At 37.2% G+C, this 19,368-nt stretch overlaps 1 protein-coding gene across 1 annotated transcript in view; it reads left to right on the forward strand.

The window, feature by feature from the left end:
• DNAH12 (dynein axonemal heavy chain 12) overlaps positions 1–19,368 on the forward strand; it is a 191,437-nt gene that overhangs the window by 87,276 nt on the left and 84,793 nt on the right. The window contains exons 35-43 of the mRNA XM_045807406.2: positions 3,023–3,142; positions 5,371–5,559; positions 6,634–6,785; positions 10,170–10,308; positions 11,371–11,537; positions 12,693–12,948; positions 15,005–15,304; positions 16,049–16,227; positions 17,294–17,486. Of these exons, the coding sequence (XP_045663362.2) occupies positions 3,023–3,142; positions 5,371–5,559; positions 6,634–6,785; positions 10,170–10,308; positions 11,371–11,537; positions 12,693–12,948; positions 15,005–15,304; positions 16,049–16,227; positions 17,294–17,486 (1,695 nt within the window). The remainder of the gene's footprint in view (positions 1–3,022; positions 3,143–5,370; positions 5,560–6,633; positions 6,786–10,169; positions 10,309–11,370; positions 11,538–12,692; positions 12,949–15,004; positions 15,305–16,048; positions 16,228–17,293; positions 17,487–19,368) is intronic.

A 19,368-nucleotide genomic window follows, 5' to 3' on the forward strand; every position in this document is an offset into this window, starting at 1 on the left:
GAACCCATTTCGAGTTGATTTTGGTGTATGGTATAAGATAAAGGTCCAGTTTCATTCTTTTACATGTGGCTATCTGATTTTCCCAATACTGTTTATTGAAGAGACTATCCTTTTCTCATTGTGTATTCTTTTTTTTTTTTTTTAGGTTTATTTATTTATTTTAGAGACAGAGAATGTGTGTGTCAAAGCGGGGGAGGAGGGGCAGGGGGAGAAGGAGAAAGAATCTTGAGCAGACTCCTTGCTGAGTGTGGAGCCCACTACAGGGCTGGATCTCACAACCTACGAGATCATGACCTGAGCCAAAACCAAGAGTTGGATGTCCAACTGACTCAGCCACCCAGGTGCACCCGCCCCCCCGCCCCTTGTGTATTCTTGTTGTCCTTGTTGAAGATCAGTTGACTGTATGTGCTTGAGTTTATTTTGGATTTTCAATTCTGTCCATTTGCTTATATGTCTTATATGCCAGTAACACACTGTTTTGATTCCTGGAACTTTGTAATATAATTTGAAACCAGGACATGTTAAGAAAGATCTCTATTCTTTCCTAAGATTATTTTGGCTATTCAGAGTCTTTTGTGGTTCCACACAAATTTAAAAAACTTTTTTTATTTTTGAAAAAAATGCCACTGAAATTTTGATAGGGATTGCATTGAATCTGTAGATCACTTTAGGTTCTATGGACATTTTAGCACTGTTAATTTTTCCAAGCCATGAGCACAGGATGTTTTCCATTTATTTCTGTCTTCTTCAGTTTCTTTCATTGATGCTGTATAGTACAGATCTTTCATGTTCGTGGTTAAATTTATTCCTAAGTATTTTATTCTTTTTGATGCTATAATAGATGGGATTGTTTTCTTGATTTCCTCTTAAGATAGATCATTGTTGGTGTAAACAAATGTAATTGATTTTTGTATATTGGTTTTGTATCCTGTAACCTTACTGAGTTTGTTCTAAAAGGTAATTTTTTTTAATTTTTTTTTTTTTTTTTTTTTGCACAGAGTCTTTAGTGTTTTCCACATATAGGATCATGTCATCTACAAATAGCAATCCTTTTACTTCTTTTCTGATTTGGATGCCTTTTATTTCTTGTCTGATTGTTCTAGTTGCCTTCTTGTTGAAAAGAAGTGGCGAGAGTGTGCTTCCTTGCCTCATACCAAATCTTAGAGGAAGAACTTTCAGTTTTACCCCATGGATTATGATTTTAGCTGTGGGTTTTTCATAAATATCTTCTATTTTATTGCAGAGTTAACCCTTTATATCTATTTTGTTGAGAGTTTTTTTTTTTTTAAAGATTTTATTTATTTGTCAGAGAGAGAGAGCGCACACAAGCAGGGGGAGCAGCAGAGGCAGAGGGAGAAACAGGCTCCCCGCTGAGCAAGGAGCCCAATGCGGGACTTGATTCCAGGACCCTGGGATCATGACCTGAGCCAAAGGCAGACGCTTAAGTGACTGAGCCTCCCAGGCATCCCAGATACATAGCTTTTAAAATTCACATGTATATTTAATATTTTATGAGAAAACTTTACATATTAGTTACTTAGGACTGTCCTAACATTACCACAAACTTGGTGGTTTAAAGCGACAGAAATTTATTCTGCCACAGTCCTGAGGCTACAAGTCTGAAATCAAGATGTTGGCAGGGCTAAGCTTCTGGAAGCTGTAAGGGAGAATCTTTCCTTACCTCTCCCAGCTTTGGCCTAGAGGCATTCCTTGCCTTCTGGCTGCATAACTCCAGTCTTTTCCTTCGAGCTCACCTGGCCTCTCTACTCTGTCTCTTCACTGTGTGACTCTTAAAAGGATTTAGATCATATTCCAGAATGATCTCCTCATCTTGAGATACTTAACTACATCTTCCAAGACCCCTTTTCCAAATAGGATCACATTCATGAGTTCCTGAGATATGACATGGGCCTCTCTTTTTGGGGACCACCGTTCAACCTGCTGCACATGTACACACACACACACACACACACACTCACACACACACACTAGTCACTTACATATAAATATATTGATATTGGGAAGGGAAAGGGGGTATTCAGTAGATTTTTTTCCATCCTAAAATATTATTTTAGAGATAGGAAAAATATTCTGCACATAAGAAAAAAATGAATTCCACTTTATGAAAGTTTTGTACAGTGTCTTCACAGAGAAAATATAAAGTCATTTTTCAGTTTTTAAATTTTAAAACTCTAATACTATATGTTGCAAATAATAGGAAATAGGCTCCATCTTTCTGATGAGTGACGGATTTTCTTCTCATAATGTACTCCCATATTTTCCACACCTAGTTAGTCCCCAGGATCTATTGACTTTTCCCTCTTTGCTAACTTTGTTCTCTCTTTTCCATCCAGGTTCCTCTGACCACCCCCTCCTTCCTCTTACAGTAGCCTCAGTTCTGACCTTTGTAATTTCCTACCTGAAGCAGTATAATAGAGCTGTTCTGGTCCAGTCTACATCCTCCTACCAGAATGATGATTCCAAAATACAGATTCATTCCATGAACTTCGTTTTCTGTCTGACTTATTTCACTTAGTATAATACCCTGTAGGTCCATCCAGGTTGTTGAGAATGGCAAGATCTTTCTTTTTTACGGCTGAGTAACAGTCCATTGTCTATATGCCACACTTCTTCATTCGTCTGTCGACGGACACTTGGATTGCTTGCACATCTTGTCTCTTGTGAATAATGCCGCGATATACAGGTGTGCTTGTAGCTTTTCGAGTTGGTGTTTTCATTTTCTCTGGGTAAATACCCGGAAGTGGAATTACTGGATCACATGGTGCTTCTATTTTTTATTTTTCCAGGAGGCTCCCTGCTGTTTTCCAGAGTGGCTGCACCAGTTTGTGTTCCCACCACCATGCACGAGGGTTCCCTTTGCTCCACAGCCTCACCAACACTTGTCATTGTTTTATCTGTTTGATACTAGCCGTTCTGACTGGTGGGAGACTCTTTAAATAAAATATTTTTTAATTCTCCAAAGAAGATGAAAGTAAAGTATCTTGCTCTCTTCACTTTGCAGGAACTGATTCCTACAAGCGATAGCAATGTGGTTGTATCTCTCACACGCCTCTTTGAGGTATTACTCTGTAATGTGCTGGAAAACGATCCTACAAGCAAGCATATTCGTGTTTGGATTATGGTAGGCTTTACACTTATTGTGATTTTTATTTACAGAATAGAATGTGCCTCTGGAAATGATCATTGTATTGAGGAAGACATAAGATGCAGAGCTGTTTTTGGGTGAGCACCAAAGGAACAGACGAAGGCATTGAAGTCACCCTGACCTGGTGTTCTGACTTAAAAAAAAAAAAAAAAACTTTTAAAGAAAGTAAAATATGCCCAAATGAACCCAAACTGTCTTACTATTTATGAAAGATCGTAATTTGATAAACCATAAGGTGACTTAATATTAATCCAATAGCAACTTTAGGTGATTCACTTTGTCTTAAGGTTAAGTCATGACGTAGGCTGCTACAAGCTGGCTGTGGGAGACCAGAAACAGGCATCCAGCCAGCTGCGTGGAGCATTGCCAGCAGGGTTCAAAGAGCACATCGCTACGGGGGAGTCAGTGTCCAGGTAGCTAATGTCTAGAGGTCAGAGAAGACCAGAGCACAGGACTTGAAGGGAGCCAGAGGAAAGAGGTGTTTGGTCCATGCTTCTTTCCCATCTGCCACCTTATTCACAAATACCTTCATCTTCTCTTCTACTCTGTGGTGATAGTGGTTCCCTCCCCATGCTTCCCCTTTACCTCGTCACCACAGAAAGTCCTCTGCCTCAGACACCTCACATTCCAGGGTTCCCTGCTCATCATCACCTCCATTCCTTATTTCACTGTTAGAAGAAATTGAACAGACATGTTTGAAGCATAATTTATTTATATTCCTTTTTCTCCCAAAGTTTGGAACTGCCTTTCACAGAACTAGTTTTTAATATTGTTCCGTACCTATCAGTGTACTAGTTTATTTTTTATAAAATTTTGTTATAAATTAAATATAAAAGCATTTAGGAATAGTTCACTTATATAACCTTCATGCTATATCTGTATCTATATCTCTATATAAAGTTTCATTCTATTGGTAAGCCTAAATTCCCTCAATTTTTAAGGGGTTTAGAATTACTTTTAAAGACTAATATAAATTGATACCTGGTTAAAATTTTTCTCTTAAAAAAAATTTAAGACTACCAACTAGCTGGCTCAGTCAGTAGAGCATGTGACCCTTGATCTCAGGGTTGTGAATTCAAGCCCCACAGTGGGTATTGAGATTACCTAAAAAAAAAAAAAGAAAGAAAAAATATATTTGATTATACATATATTCTTGTGTATGTGTATTATTTGATAGATTTTTTTAAACTGGATACATGTGCCTAGAGTAAAATTCAAAAGGTAAAAATAGGTTTTCTATCCATACCAGTGCCCTAGCCACCCTCAAGGAAACCACTGTCATCAGTGCCCTAGGTAGCCTGCTAGAGGTATTAGACCCATACTCTCCTTCATATGAATACATTTTTACACATTAGCATACTATACATACTGATTTGCATCTTCTCTCACAGTATATCTTGGAGAGTGTTCCATATCCATATACTTACTGAGTTACTTTTTTTAAACAGCTGCATGTTTTCCTGTATACATAACATAAACAGACCCCTATCAAAAAACAGTTCCTTCTTATTTTTGGCTGCACAAACAGTGTTGTAGTGAATATTCTTGTACATACATCATTTTGACAGGTGGGAATATATTTAAGGATAAACTCCTAAAAGAGAAATTCCTACATCATTTGATATAGACATGTTATTTATTTTTATTTATTTTTAAGTAGACTCTGCACCCAGCATGGAGCCCAGTGTGGGGCTCGAACTCACAACCCTGAGATCAAGACCTGAACTGTGGTCAAGAGTCAGAGGCTTGGGGCGCCTGGGTGGCTCAGTCGTTAAGCATCTGCCTTCGGCTCAGGGCGTGATCCCAGGATCCTGGGACTGAGCCCTGCCTCGGGGTCCTTGCTCCACTGGGAGCCTGCTTCTTCCTCTCCCACTCCCTCTGCTTGTGTTCCCTCTCTCGCTGGCTGTCTCTCTCTGTCAAATAAATAAATAAAATCTTAAAAAAAAAAAAAAAGAGTCAGAGGCTTAACCAACTGAGGCACCCAGGTGCCCTGCTATGGGCATTTTAAATTTAGATAGATAGTGCCAGAGAAATGATGTTCTCTGTGACTTCACTGTGCTCCATTCCACTTTATCTGTAGACCTGGCCTTTTCCAAATATGTTAACCAGGCCTCCTTAATATGTTAAATTTAGTTAATTTGTTAAAAATTTCTTTTAAATAATTAATTTAAATTAACCTTTTTTTTTTTTTTTTAAACCAATAGGCTAGCTTTATATTTTCTTTGATTTGGTCCATTGGAGGAAGTTGTGATACGGATGGTCGGGTCGTGTTTGATACTTTCCTACGGTCAATCATCCTGGGAAGAGATGAAAACAACCCAGTGCCTGACTCTGTGGGTAAATGGGAATGCCAGTTTGATGAAAAAGGTCTGGTCTATGACTACATGTATGAGGTATGATATAAGATGCTCGTTATAAGTTCTAAAGCTGGGTTCCCGTCCTAGCGTTGTTTTGACCCCTGTGGTTGGTGTTTTTGTCCCTTTTCTTTAGTTTCTCCTCCTTTAACTTGTGGACAGTGTAGATAAACTTTCTTTCAGGCTATTTTATAGTTTCAGATTTAAATTAAATATTTTCTCCACTTTAAAAAATTCACAAAAAGATTCTTTTAAACAGCAAGCATCTGAATATCATTTTATTCATGCAAATTTTACTTCACAGAGACATAAGATTTATAGAGAGACTTAAGTACAACTTTCCCTAAATCTCTGGATTTACAGGGAAAGAGGCAAGCCTAGAAAGACAAATGGCTAGCAGAACCAGGACCTGAATCCAGCTCTCTTGACTACCAGTGTAGAAATCTTTCCCAACACCATGCTAATACAAAATTTTAAAAATATGACCAGAGAGTTTCATCCTTATTAGTCACAGTGGGAAGTCAATAAAATAATCTCTAAAACCAAAAAATCAAGAGATGATAACACAAGCATATTCTTTGTGTTGGAGGTGAATCCCAAAATGTCCAGCTTATAGTGGCTGCTAGAGAAGAGAAAACAAGAGAGGGAAACTGCTGTTTTTTTCAACCTTTGTAAAAGTTTTGATTCTAAAATATGTGCATATATAACTTTGATAGAAATGAAAGCTTAAACTTAAAAAAAATAAGAATACAAATTACTTAAGAAACATTCACCCAAACTTGCAAAATTACCACCATCCAGACACATACTGTATACGTGTACAATTTGCCAGAAAATAGGAAAATTCTTGGATGCCAGCCATAGCACTGAAGCAGAGGGATAATCAATCCAAAGAAACATGTGTGTTTCTTAAATTGGGTAGTGGATTCATGGGTGCTTATTAATCTACTTCATGACTATAAAACGTTCTGTGCATTATTTTAGATGACTTATTCCTACAAGAAGTTTTTATTATGATAAACTAAGGTTTTAAAAGCAAATACATCAGTGTGTTAAAGAGCCTTTCGGATACCAAGTGCATGGTCATACTTTAAAACTTATGTTCTCTTGTAGTTGAAAAACCGAGGTCGCTGGCTCCACTGGAATGAATTAATTAAAAGTACTAATTTAGGAGAAAAACGTGTCAAGATTCAAGATATCATAGTCCCTACAATGGACACAGTTAGATATACATTTCTAATGGATTTGAGTATTACCTATGCAAAGTAAGAAACTCTGTTATGGACATGCATTGTAAATATAACAGTGGCATTCTAATAAGATCGTAGGATTTCTTTTATTTTTTTATTTCATTTTTTATTTTTTTTAAGAGAGGGAGAGAGTGGGAGAAAGGGTCAGAGGGAGAGAGAGAATCCCAAGAAGGCAGCATGGAACCTGATGCGGGGCTCTATCTCACCTGAGATCATGACCTGAGCTGAAATCAAGAGTCATATGCTTAACCCACTGAGCCACCCAGATGCCCCAGATCATACGACTTTTGAAGTAAACTTGGAGGTCATCCATTTTCAGATAACAGACCCCGAGGGACTAATTGACATGCCAACAGTAACCTCTGTTACTAGTGGCAAACCTAGAATCCAGGTTTTCTATTGCCTACACCAAAAATTAGTCACCATACTTTGTTGCCCCATAAACCATATTTATTGTATTAGTAACAGCAGACTAAAAGTCAGTTGCAGTGTTATTGGTAAGCAAGTATGCATTCTACACCTCAAAGGTTTAGTATGCTTCTGAGTATCAACTGTGATCCACATTCTCCCATTTAGCATTTTTCATGTATGCCCTATGCCAGTTCTTCATAACTTAAGATGAATGTGGAAATCTCAGACTTAAATCAGAAGAGCACATCAAAGAAGAGGACATGAAACTGGTCAAAAGCCTGGCACGTACTGTAGGCATATTCATACCAACTTTCCTAATAACTTTCTTTTTTTATAGTAATTTTTTATTATGTTAGTCACCATACAGTACATTCCTAGTTTTTGATGTAAAGTTCCATGATTCATTACTTGCGTATAACACCCAGTGCACCATGCAATACGTGCCCTCCTTAATACCCATCACTGGCCTATCCCAATCCCCATCCCCCTCCCCTCTGAAGCCTTCAGTTTGTTTCCCAGGGTCCATAGTCTCTCGTAGTTCATTCCCCCTTCTGTTTACTCCCCCTTTCTTCTTCCCTTTCTTCTCCTACCGATCTTCCTACTTCTTATGTTCCATAAATGAGTGAAACCATATGATAATTGTCTTTCTCTGCTTGACTTATTTCGCTTAGCATTATCTCCTGCAGTCCCGTCCATGTTGCAGCAAATGTTGAGAAATCGTTCTTTTTGATGGCTGAGTAATATTCCATTGTATATATGGACCACATCTGCTTAATCCAGTCATCTGTCAAAGGGCATCTCTTTCTTGTAGTTATTTTTCTTTTGAAACATTAGACATAATTTATCAATACTATTTAAACTAGACAAGCTTACATAATATGCATGAGTGTCATTGTTGGTTTGTTTTTGATGAAGAACATGTTTCTTGGGGCGACTCAGTCAGTTAAGCATTTGCCTTTGGCTCAGGTTTTGATCCCGGGATCCTGGGATTAAGCCCCGCATCAGGGAGCCTACTTCTCCCTTTCCCTCTGCTGCTCTACCTGCTTGTGCTCTCTTGCTCTGTCAAATAAATAATAAATTTAAAAATCTTAAAAAAAAAACCAAACCTGTTTCTTGGTGAATTTTTCTTGGTGAATTTTATCTTGTTTAAAAAAAAAAAAAAAAAAAAAAACCCCGACAACACAGGAAAAATATCCCATGAGGGAATATTATTGAATCCCTGTTGTTACATTAAAAAAATTTTTTTTAATCCAGTGTAGTTAACATTCAACATTATATTAGTTTCAGGTGTATAGTATAGTGATTCAACACTTCTGTACATTACTCAGTGCTTATTTGTTACATTTTTGCATTTCGAGGCTGATAGTGAAAAGAAAAAGGCAAGGAAGAAACTTGCCAATTCTGGGAAATTCCTAGTATAAGAGCCCTTTTGTGCCATAAGCCATTTGTCAGAATAATGCTTTTTTAAAAAAATTTACAAACTGAGGGCTTCAGAGTGGAGGGGGGTGGGGGAATGGGATAGGCCGGTGATGAGTATTAAGGAGGGCACGTATTGCATGGTGCACTGGGTGTTTTACGCAACCAATGAATCATCAAACTTTACATCAAAAATCAGGGATGTACTGTATGGTGACTAACGTAATATAATAAAAAATATTATTAAAAAATTTTTTTTAATTTGAGCTATGGTACTAATATATGTGCTGCTTTATTGACATTAAATAATACAGTCTAGCAGTGGGTCTGAGGCCTATCATGATTTCAGAGAAGTAATAGGCATGATATTTTTGAGATATTTGTAGCCATTGTAATATTTAGAATAATATGTGTGATTTCTATTAGTGACAAAGACATAGGTACAATTGATACAATTGCTCCATTTTAGTTAAGGATAGGAAAAGTAAATATATAACCTTTTTGTCATCCAAGTTCGCAGATTCTTCGAACACTGTCTAAAGATTTCCTCCTTTGGTCCCTGGGTCCCAAGTTCAGCACAGTATTTTATTAAAAATTTTTTTTAATAAATAGCTTTCCATAAGGCAAGTGTTACTCAGACTGAAACACATAGGTGAACTTTCCAGGGCTACTGTAGTTCCAAAAGAACTTTAATTTTATGTTTATGCTTCAATGATAATTTTTAAAATTAATATTAGCATAATTTGGGTCCCTCAGATGGCCTCTTAGAACACTGGTGCTCAGGGTTAGCGCTGTCCTTGTGTTTGTCTCTGTGTATTGGGTGGTGCCAAGTTAGCCATCAAAGGGTCAGTATTTAATTTTTAATTCTAAACAGTATTTCCAAGCTGGGATTCCCCAGAATTCTGTGAGCATAAACTCACAGGATTTTTTTTTTTCCTTTTTAAATTAATTATGATCACTTGAGAATGAGAAACCCAGCCTTGAGGCCCCACTGAAAGAAGAATTCCTCAGAGCTTGCTTTTGGACAAGTGTTTTCAGTTAGTAACTGATTCTAAAGCCTATTCTAAAATGATATTTTAGATACTAAAATGCTGTTAATAGGCATAATATAACTATTAGCTCTAGACTTCACGGTCACCTAGGTGTTAATAACCGTGAAACAGCCTAAACCGGTCTTAACGTCATCGTCTTATTGGTCCCTTACATACTGCACCCCATTGCCTCCACCCCAACTCACAAGTACAGATACATCACTTTTCGGAGGAGCCAAACTTTCGCTTTCTTTGCCAAAAAGCAAAACATGTTATTACTTGTTTGTATTTCTGGAGTATAGCAATGCTGCATCTGTCTTTAATAGTTTGTTACTATTAAAGTCTCAGCAACAGGAAGCAAAAGTGTGTGCCATTTGTCACTTTTACTGGTGTTACATGAAATAACAGCGGCAGATTAAAATGTGAATTTTTAGATGGTGATTTCATTACTCAAGTTTTCAACGAATTCCAGCCTTCTGTAGTAGAAATGGTATTCTGACTTTTTCTCTTTTCTAATGATATGTTCATTGTTTTCATAAAGGCCGTTGCTTTTCGTGGGTCCAACGGGTACAGGAAAATCAGTGTATGTGAAGGATAAACTAATGAATCACTTGGAAAAGGACCAGTATTTCCCTTTTTATGTTAATTTCTCTGCACGGACCAGTGCCAACCAGGTTCAGGTTAGTTGAAAGCCAGAAACGCAGGTCCATAATTAACTTTTTTGCCTTATTTGATCAGTGTTTAAAATTGTATATTAAATGAGCAGCTGTGTAAGTCTTCTATAAATTTAAATGAAACTTCAGAACTTTTATTTTTGGCATTATAAGTAAGTTTTAAAAAAAGTTTTAAGGACAAAAGTTCAAGAGGACATTTTAAAAAATTTATGTTCCCATTTTTATTAAATTCCTGGGTTATAAGTTATTATTTTAAACATACCTATTTAAAAACAAAGGCTAAAAGACTCCCCAATTAACTAATAATTCCAAGAGCATAGTAATGTTGGAACTGCTTTCAAGGGAACGTTTTTGCATTAATACTGGATTATTGAGCTTTCTCATCCTTTTTTATAAGCCCAAGAAGAAGCAAAATTGATTTCTTGACTGGGGGAAGAGAGAGAGTGAGAACCTTCAATTGTTCTTTCTAGACTCTCCTGGATGGGCCTTCAGGGCATTTGCTGCTTACTGAACCTCTGTCCTTGAAAGGTCTTTCAAGCCATGGACTATTGTATGACCTTACATGACAGGAACCATGTAGTTGTGCCTCCCCTTCTTTGTGCCAAGTTGAAAGTTCTGCACAAGACCTTTTCTAGTCACTATTATAATCATCCATGCCTAAATTTATGTCCATTCTCACCTGACCTACGGGGCTCATTTCTGTTGTTTTAAACCTGTAGAATTCCCTTAATTTCAAAATCTTACAAATTTAGTTTAGTTCTTTTAGGTGTTGAATAAGTTAAAGTTAATAGATATGTTGGGGTATCCAATGAGGAAAATATTTTGTGTTTATGTGCAATATAAATGTATAAATATTTATGTATATAACAATTCTGAGCACATAGAAGGATTTTAGTAAACACTCTTTGATATTGAATATAAGGTTTGCTATCACCCTAAAAATGATTAAATATAAACACACACACAGTGCTTCCTGGCACCATTTCCTTATATAATTAGACTGTAAATTCTTTTTTCCCCCGGTGTTAAGTATGGCTTTAAATATTACTTTTCTTCTTTATATTTTAGAATATCATTATGGCTAGACTGGATAAAAGACGCAAAGGAGTTTTTGGACCACCTATGGGAAAGAAGTGTGTCATTTTTATAGATGACATGAATATGCCTGCATTGGAGAAATACGGAGCTCAACCTCCTATCGAATTACTACGACAATTTTTTGACTGTGGGCACTGGTAACTATTTAACTGGAGTTTTAATTAGCCATGCTGAAGTCATTTTTGTTCTCTTTTTTTATTTTAGTTTCTCACATCAAAGTAATGCATTTTTCAAGTTACTTATGGGAAGAAAATGGTTACTCAGATTTTCTTATACAGAAATTTTGGAAGACTTTTCTGTACTTTTTTATGACATTCTTTCCTGTGAATATGTGAGTTAGATTACTGGGATGAATAACCCAGTATTGGAAATGTATTTATTCAATAATGGAATAAATTCTTTCCTTTTCAACTATTATTTTCAATCATTGAAAATAACATATAGACTACATCTTTCAAAGTACTATTCTTCCGGGGCTGAGAATAATCAGCATCCTCTGTTGTTTCTGCCATTTTAAATTCTCTATATTTTCTGTGACTGTTTGGGACTACTGTACCTTTGAGATAGCTTGTTTTTGACACCAGTTCCATAGATAACTCTTCCGCTCCCTCCATCCCATTTATTAAAAAGACTTACTTATTTATTTTAGAGTGTGTGTGCACATGCCAGTGGGGGGAGGGGCAGAGGGAGAGAATCTCAAGCAGACTCCCTGCTGAACGCAGAGCCCAGTGCAGGGCTAGATCTCATGACCCATGAGATCATGACCTGAGCCAAAATCAAGAGCGGATGCTGAACTGACTGAGCCACCCAGGTGCCCCACCCTCCATCCCATTTTTATGATGCTATGGTTAGTTTCCAACATGTAAGACATTGTATCGTTTGGCTAAGATTAATAATTCTTCATTTCTTCCTCTTAAATATACTTTTCTAACCCCCAGTATGCATGATTTTTTTATATAAGGCAAGGGTAGAGTGAATTTTGAAAGTTCTCATAACAAGAAAAAAAATTTGTCACTATGTATGGTGACAGATGTTAACTGGACTTACTGTGGAAATCATTTCACAGTGTAGACAAATACCGAGTCATTATGTTATACACCCGAAACTACTGTTACGTCAATTATACCTCAATTTAAAAAAATAAAATTTATTTTTAATTTTTCTACTCCAAGCATTTTCTAGGATTCTTTTAGAGAAGCTAAAATCAGATTACGTTTCTAGGAAGTTCTATATTTCATTCCATCTTAATTGGCTTGTAACTGATTGCTTTGGGATTTTTATGTGCTTTCAAGGTATGACCTTAAGGACACAAGTAAAATCACACTGGTTGACATCCATCTGATTGCTGCTATGGGTCCTCCAGGTGGCGGAAGAAATCCAGTCACTCCCCGATTTATTCGACATTTCAACATCTGCTCTATTAATACTTTCAGTGATGAAACTATGGTCCGAATCTTCTCATCAATTGTAGCATTCTACCTGAGGACTCGTGAATTTCCTCCAGAGTACTTTTCAGTTGGGAACCAGATTGTCAGTGGGACAATGGAGGTGAGTGAGTACTGCGATACAAAATGTTTTAGCATTACATATTTTCCTTGTTTGGTTCTTTTTTTTTTTTTTTTTTAACATTTTTTCCCCCATAGCCATCTACTTTGGTCTTCAGTGTCAGAGAAGCTGTTAAGAAGGCTTGAGAACAGGAAGCTCATAGGCTTTGAAATCAGGGAACTCTAACTGGGTTTGAGCCTTGACTGCTATTTCCTACCTATGTGGCCTAAAGCAAGTAACTTGACCTTCCAGAAACTCAGTTTTTTAATCACTAACATGAAGGAGAGCACCTATTTCACAAGGTTGTTCCAAGGAAATAATTTCGAATCAGTATCAGCCACACTACGAGGGCTTCCCTAATTGTTAGGTTTCTACCCTGGTGTTTATTATTTTTCTCTCTCTTTCCATTTTTCATGTTTGTCTTTAAAGAGACAGAGAAAGGGGTGTCTGGCTGGCACAGGGTAGAGCATGTGACTCTTGATCTTGGGGTCGTGAGCTTGAGCCCTACATTGGGTATGGAGCCTACTTAAAAAAAATAAAAATAAAAAATTAATTATAATTAATTAATATTTAAAAAAACAAAGAGGGAAACTTCAGCTTATGAATGCATACTTTTTTTTTTAAATCCATACTACATAACTTAAGAGTAGCAATGAAAATATAATAATAAGGAAACACAGGGGTGGGAACAGAACACAAGATGGTCCAGTGGCTTTGCCTTATTCAGGGTGTGTTATCTGCCACTGCTCAGAGGCCAGAGGCAGCCTCATCACTAATGGTAAAAGGAAAAACTGTATGTAAGGTAAATGAGTGATATTACTAAACTAACCTTTTCTGGAGCCCTTGATAAAGTGGGTTCACTGCGGCATCAGTGCAACCAGAAGTACAAAACTCCCGGGGCGCCTGGGTGGCACAGTTGTTAAGCGTTTGCCTTCGGCTCAGGGCGTGATCCTGGCGTTCTGGGATCGAGCCCCACATCAGGGGCATGGTCATATTTTAAAACTTATGTTCCTCCGCTGTGAGCCTGCTTCTTCCTCTCCCACTCCCCCTGCTTGTGTTCCCTCTCTCGTTGGCTGTCTCTATCTCTGTCAAATAAATAAATAAAATCTTAAAAAAAAAGTACAAAACTCCCTAGAATCATCCCACTGGTTTCCAAGAGCCTCTTATCTATCTGAAGTGTCCCCCTTGTTCTGGTGCGAAATTTGTGCTGTTAAAATAGAGAAACTGTGAGCAAAGTGATAGTACATTGAAATTACAGTAGTTATTCCGATACCAGAAAAGTGCTTCTATTTATAAAATATGATTTATGTATTTTGGGTGTCTCCTGGAAAAATAAGGGAGTTGGCCAGGCCGAATGACATACAAAAAGGATTTTTTTTTTTTCTGTCTTTGAAGCATTTTAGACCTACCACGTGGAAGCTAGGAGGAGGGATGAATCCTAGAGCACAGATAGATAAAAAATAATTTCATTTTTTGGAGAGGGGAGGCTATATTATAAAAGATTTAATTTACCATCCTTAAAGAAAATGTTAAACTTTATTTGATGAATTCAGCATATAGTAAAATCATACTTTATTTCCGTATTATAGCCAATTAAGACGAAGAAGAAGCAGAGAGTAAATAGGAGTGAAGGGAAGGAAGAGAATACATTGATTTGTTTTGAAGTCAAGGGTAGTCAAAAGGAAATTGTTTCATTCACCCCTTCATTTGGAATGCTTCGAAATGGTTTCTTGGTTTCAGTTTCTACTAAAATTTTTTGCTAATTATTTAATCCCATGTCATTCAACTTTAAACGGAACAACTGTAATACCTGGGAGATAAAAGCATTGTCACTTCCTGGGCTTGGATGGAATCTGATAATTTTAAGTTCCCTCCACTTCATAATGCCTGTGATAAACCAAAATAAAAAGCTAAATGTCATGCTAGACTTGGTACTATACAACTTTCCAAACCAACATAATCTGATTAGATAAATATTTTATAGCATATACTATTTGTTACATGACTTTGCTTATTATAGTCATTTTATTTTTGCTTCGTTGCTTTTTTTCATATTCAGATCTATAAACGATCCATGGAAAATCTTTTGCCCACACCCACGAAATCTCATTACACTTTCAACTTGCGGGATTTTTCACGTGTCATCCAGGGCTGCTTACTCATTGGAAAGGATGCTGTGGAGAGCAGGCACACCATGATCCGCCTCTTCGTACATGAGGTTCTCCGCGTGTTTTACGACCGCCTCATTAACGATAATGATCGATACTGGCTGTTCAACTTAATCAAAGCTGTTATAAAGGACCATTTTAAAGAATCATTTGATGGCATCTTTTCACATTTGAGGAAGGAAAACACACCGGTGAGGATATTTAGTGATTCTAAACAAAACAGTACAATAGCCTGGATTGTTACAGTCAACTTTTCTTTAAAAGATACTGTTGCTTTTAACAATCATATTTTTTTAACTTTCCTCATTGGTAGGTATTTATTTTAAGAAGATTTGTCTTCAGAGGAATTATATAGGTAATGCAGAAGTTATTTAAAGAATAAAACCGTGGGGCTTGTAGGAAGCTCAGTCATTGAGCAACTGACTCTTGATTTTGGTTCAGGTCATGATCTCCGATCATGAGATCGAGCTCCACGTCAGGCTCCGGGCTCAGTGCAGGGATCGCTTGTCTCTTTCCCTCCCCCCATCCCGCCCCCGGCTTGCTCTCTCGTGCGCTCTCTCTCTCTCTGTCAAATAAATAAAATCTTTAAAACAAGAGAGAATAAAACCTTATATGACAGGGATTAAATGATACAATGAATGAAAAGTGCTTAACACGGTGACCATCCCTTAGTAACTACTCACTCAGAATGACTTTTCCAGGCTCTGGGGGTAAAAATTTATATGACAAAAAAATTTCTGTTCTTTTTATTTTTGGAGGATGTAATATCTCCGGCATTAATTTTACAAGTATATTATTTACTATCTTCATGTTTAAAAGAATTATTTAATTGATCATCATCCCATAACATGGACAAAGCAAAATTTTATATAACATTTCCTTAAATTTATTTTATAAACTGTAAATTTTGTAACTTGTTGATTTCCATTCTATAGATAACTGAGGAGAACTTGAGAAATCTCATGTTTGGCGATTATATGAATCCTGACCTTGAAGGAGATGACAGAGTTTATGTTGAAATTCCAAATATTCATCATTTTAGTGACATTGTGGACCAATGCTTAGATGAGTATAATCAAACTCACAAAACAAGAATGAATCTTGTCATTTTTAGGTACCTATATTTGGTATTGATGGTACAAATTGCTATTTGTAAAATTTTTCTGTGAAATATTTAAAATGTACCAAAAGGTATAAAGAAAAATATGGTGAATAACCCTGTGCTGATCGCCCAACTTAAGACATAAAATATTAGCAATTTATTTGAAGTCCCTTGTCTAGCCAACCCTCTCTGACTGCATCCCCATCATACCCTCAGGAGTAAAAAGAAACTCATGTGCTTCTTTGGACTTTACTATACATGTGTGTTCCAAAACATATATGCAGAGTCTTATTTTGCATGTATTCTTCAAGTTTATTCCCTATTTTTTGTGAGAGTCACAAAAAATGAGCTTTTGCTACCAATACAATGTAGTCATTTTCTGAAACAGACTTTTAGGTGACTTCTAGTTTTTGCAATTATAAAAAAAGATTTGAATATTCATGTCTCTTTGGGTACACGTGTTAGAATTTCTCTAGGCTATATTCCTAGAAGTAGCATTATTGTGTCATGGTATGTAAGCACCTCCTACTTTACTAAGTTTGGCTGAAGTGTCTTCAAAAATGATTACTTAAGCGTTCCCATTGTCCCTCACCCTTGTCAACACTTAGGATTGCCAGGCTTGGTAAGTTTTGCCAGTCTAAAGAAGACTGGAATGGTATCTCACTTTGGCTCCAATTTTAATTTCCCTAATTACTAGTGAGACTGGGTGTCTTGACTGAATTTGTTAATTTTGTAGAGAACTGATTTTCTGTTTCTCACATAGAACTCCTAGTATTAAAAGATTGAAGGTATGTTTTTAATAAAAGAAGTAAAATACTTCCAGTATAAGTAGTTAAAATTTCATTTTATTTCTATAATTTGTATATTACACTTCCTGAATTTGTACTGTAGTTTTCCTTTGCATCAAATGATCCAATTGTAATTTCTTTTAAAAAACCACACTTTTTGGTGATTACCTCTTTAAAATTGGGAAAACATATGGGAAAGCAAAGTCCATCTTTCCAAGAATATAAAATAATAGTTACATATAAATATTTACATTCATATTTTCAAGTATTATGATATTGGTATTTCATAGGTATGTATTGGAACATTTATCACGAATATGTCGAATTCTAAAGCAGTCCGGTGGAAATGCTTTGCTTGTTGGACTTGGAGGCAGTGGTCGTCAGTCTTTAACTCGTCTGGCTACATCCATGGCAAAAATGCAGATTTTCCAACCAGAAATTTCTAAAAGCTATGGTATGAATGAGTGGAGAGAGGATCTGAAGGTAAAATTATGAAGAAACCTAGTGTCTAAAATAATACCAGTGCTGTGAAGAGAGAGCCCACCTGTACAGCTGTGTGCTGAATACATTGGTGATGCTGACTGGTATCCACAGAGCAGATACTGTGCGTGCTGAGCACCAAGTGCTTTACATACATGATCTCTTTCTGTAGATAAACTGTTCAGTGTGACAGGGTTGGTTGTCTCTATCTTACTGATGAGGAAACTGAAGTCAAGGAAAGGAATGTACAGCAGGGCAGGATTTATAATTTGTCTTGTCCACTGGTGCTGCTAATTCTATCTTTATTTCAGTTCAGAGAGGTCTTATTTCAGACAAATGGATGTTTTCCAGCAGACTGTTTCATATGAGCCTTGGTGATGATGATGATGTTCGTGTTGGCCAATTTTAATAGCTTCTTGGAGCCATGTTGCTTTCCCAGTAACCAATGGAATAGTGGAGTGCATGCCAGGAGCTTCATCCTCACATGCCTAGGGTTCTGCAGGACCCAGAAGGAAGATGATCCAAAATGAAAAAGAGAGATTACTGGATTTTTTCACTTGTACTCACCTCACATACTAAATTTCTACATCCTAAAAGTTAGCATGGAGTACAGGCTGCTCGCAGGTGGAAATGGTAGGATGCAAGCTGGTACCAAAGAGGTTTACATAGACATAGAAGGAAAATTTACAATGCTTCTTTTTCTGCTCTCATTTTAGAGGACAATTTTTGGTTCATTAACTGCCACATGAACTAATAGATTTATTTTTTTTATAATAATTTTTTATTATGTTATGTTAGTCACCATACAGTATATCCTTATTTTTTTTTAAAAGATTTTATTTATTTATTCGACAGAGATAGAGACAGCCAGCGAGAGAGGGAACACAAGCAGGGGGAGTGGGAGAGGGAGAAGCAGGCTCACAGCGGAGGAGCCTGATGTGGGGCTCGATCCCAGAATGCCGGGATCACGCCCTGAGCCGAAGGCAGACGCTTAACCACCATGCCACCCAGGTGCCCCAGTATATCCTTATTTTTGATGTAGTGTTCCATGACTCATTATTTGCGTATAACACCCAGTGCTCCATGCAATACATGTCCTCCTTAATACCCATCACCGGCCTATCCCAGTCCCCCACCCCCCTCCCCTCTGAAGCCCTCAGTTTGTTTCCCAGAGTCCATAGTCTCTCATGGTTCATTCCCCCTTCTATTTACTCCCTCCCTTCATTCTTCCCTTCTTTCTCCTACTGATCTTCCTGCTGTTTCTTATGTTCCACAAATGAGTGAAACCATATAATTGTCTTTCTCTGCTTGACTTATTTCACGTAGCATAATCTCCTCCAGTCCCATCCATGTTGCTGCAAATGTTGGGTAATCGCTCTTTCTGATGGCTGAGTAATATTCCATTGTATATATGAACCAAATCTTCTTTATCCATTAGTCTGTTGAAGGGCATCTCAGCTCCTTCCACAGTTTGGCTATTGTGGACAATGCTGCTGTGAACATTGGGGTGCATATGACCCTTCTCTTCACTACGTCTGTATCTTTGGGGTAAATACCCAGTAGTGCAATTGCTGGGTCATGGGGTAGCTCTATTTTTAATTTTTTTAAGGAACATTCACACCGTTTTCCAAAGTGGCTATACCAACTTGCATTCCCACCAACAGTGTAAGAGCGTTCCCCTTTCTCCACATCACTCCAACATTTGTTGTTTCTTGCCTTGTCATTTTTTTTAAAAGATTTTATTTATTTATTTGACATAGAGAGACAGCCAGTGAGAGAGGGAACACAAGCAGGGGGAGTGGGAGAGGGAGAAGCAGGCTCCCAGCAGAGGAGCCTGATGCGGGGCTCAATCCCAGAACGCCAGGATCACGCTCTGAGCCGAAGG

The sequence above is a fragment of the Ursus americanus genome, chromosome 14 (genome assembly GCF_024610735.1).
Source record: "Ursus americanus isolate L20-20 chromosome 14, mUrsAme1.1.p, whole genome shotgun sequence".
Taxonomy (NCBI): Eukaryota; Metazoa; Chordata; class Mammalia; order Carnivora; family Ursidae; genus Ursus; species Ursus americanus.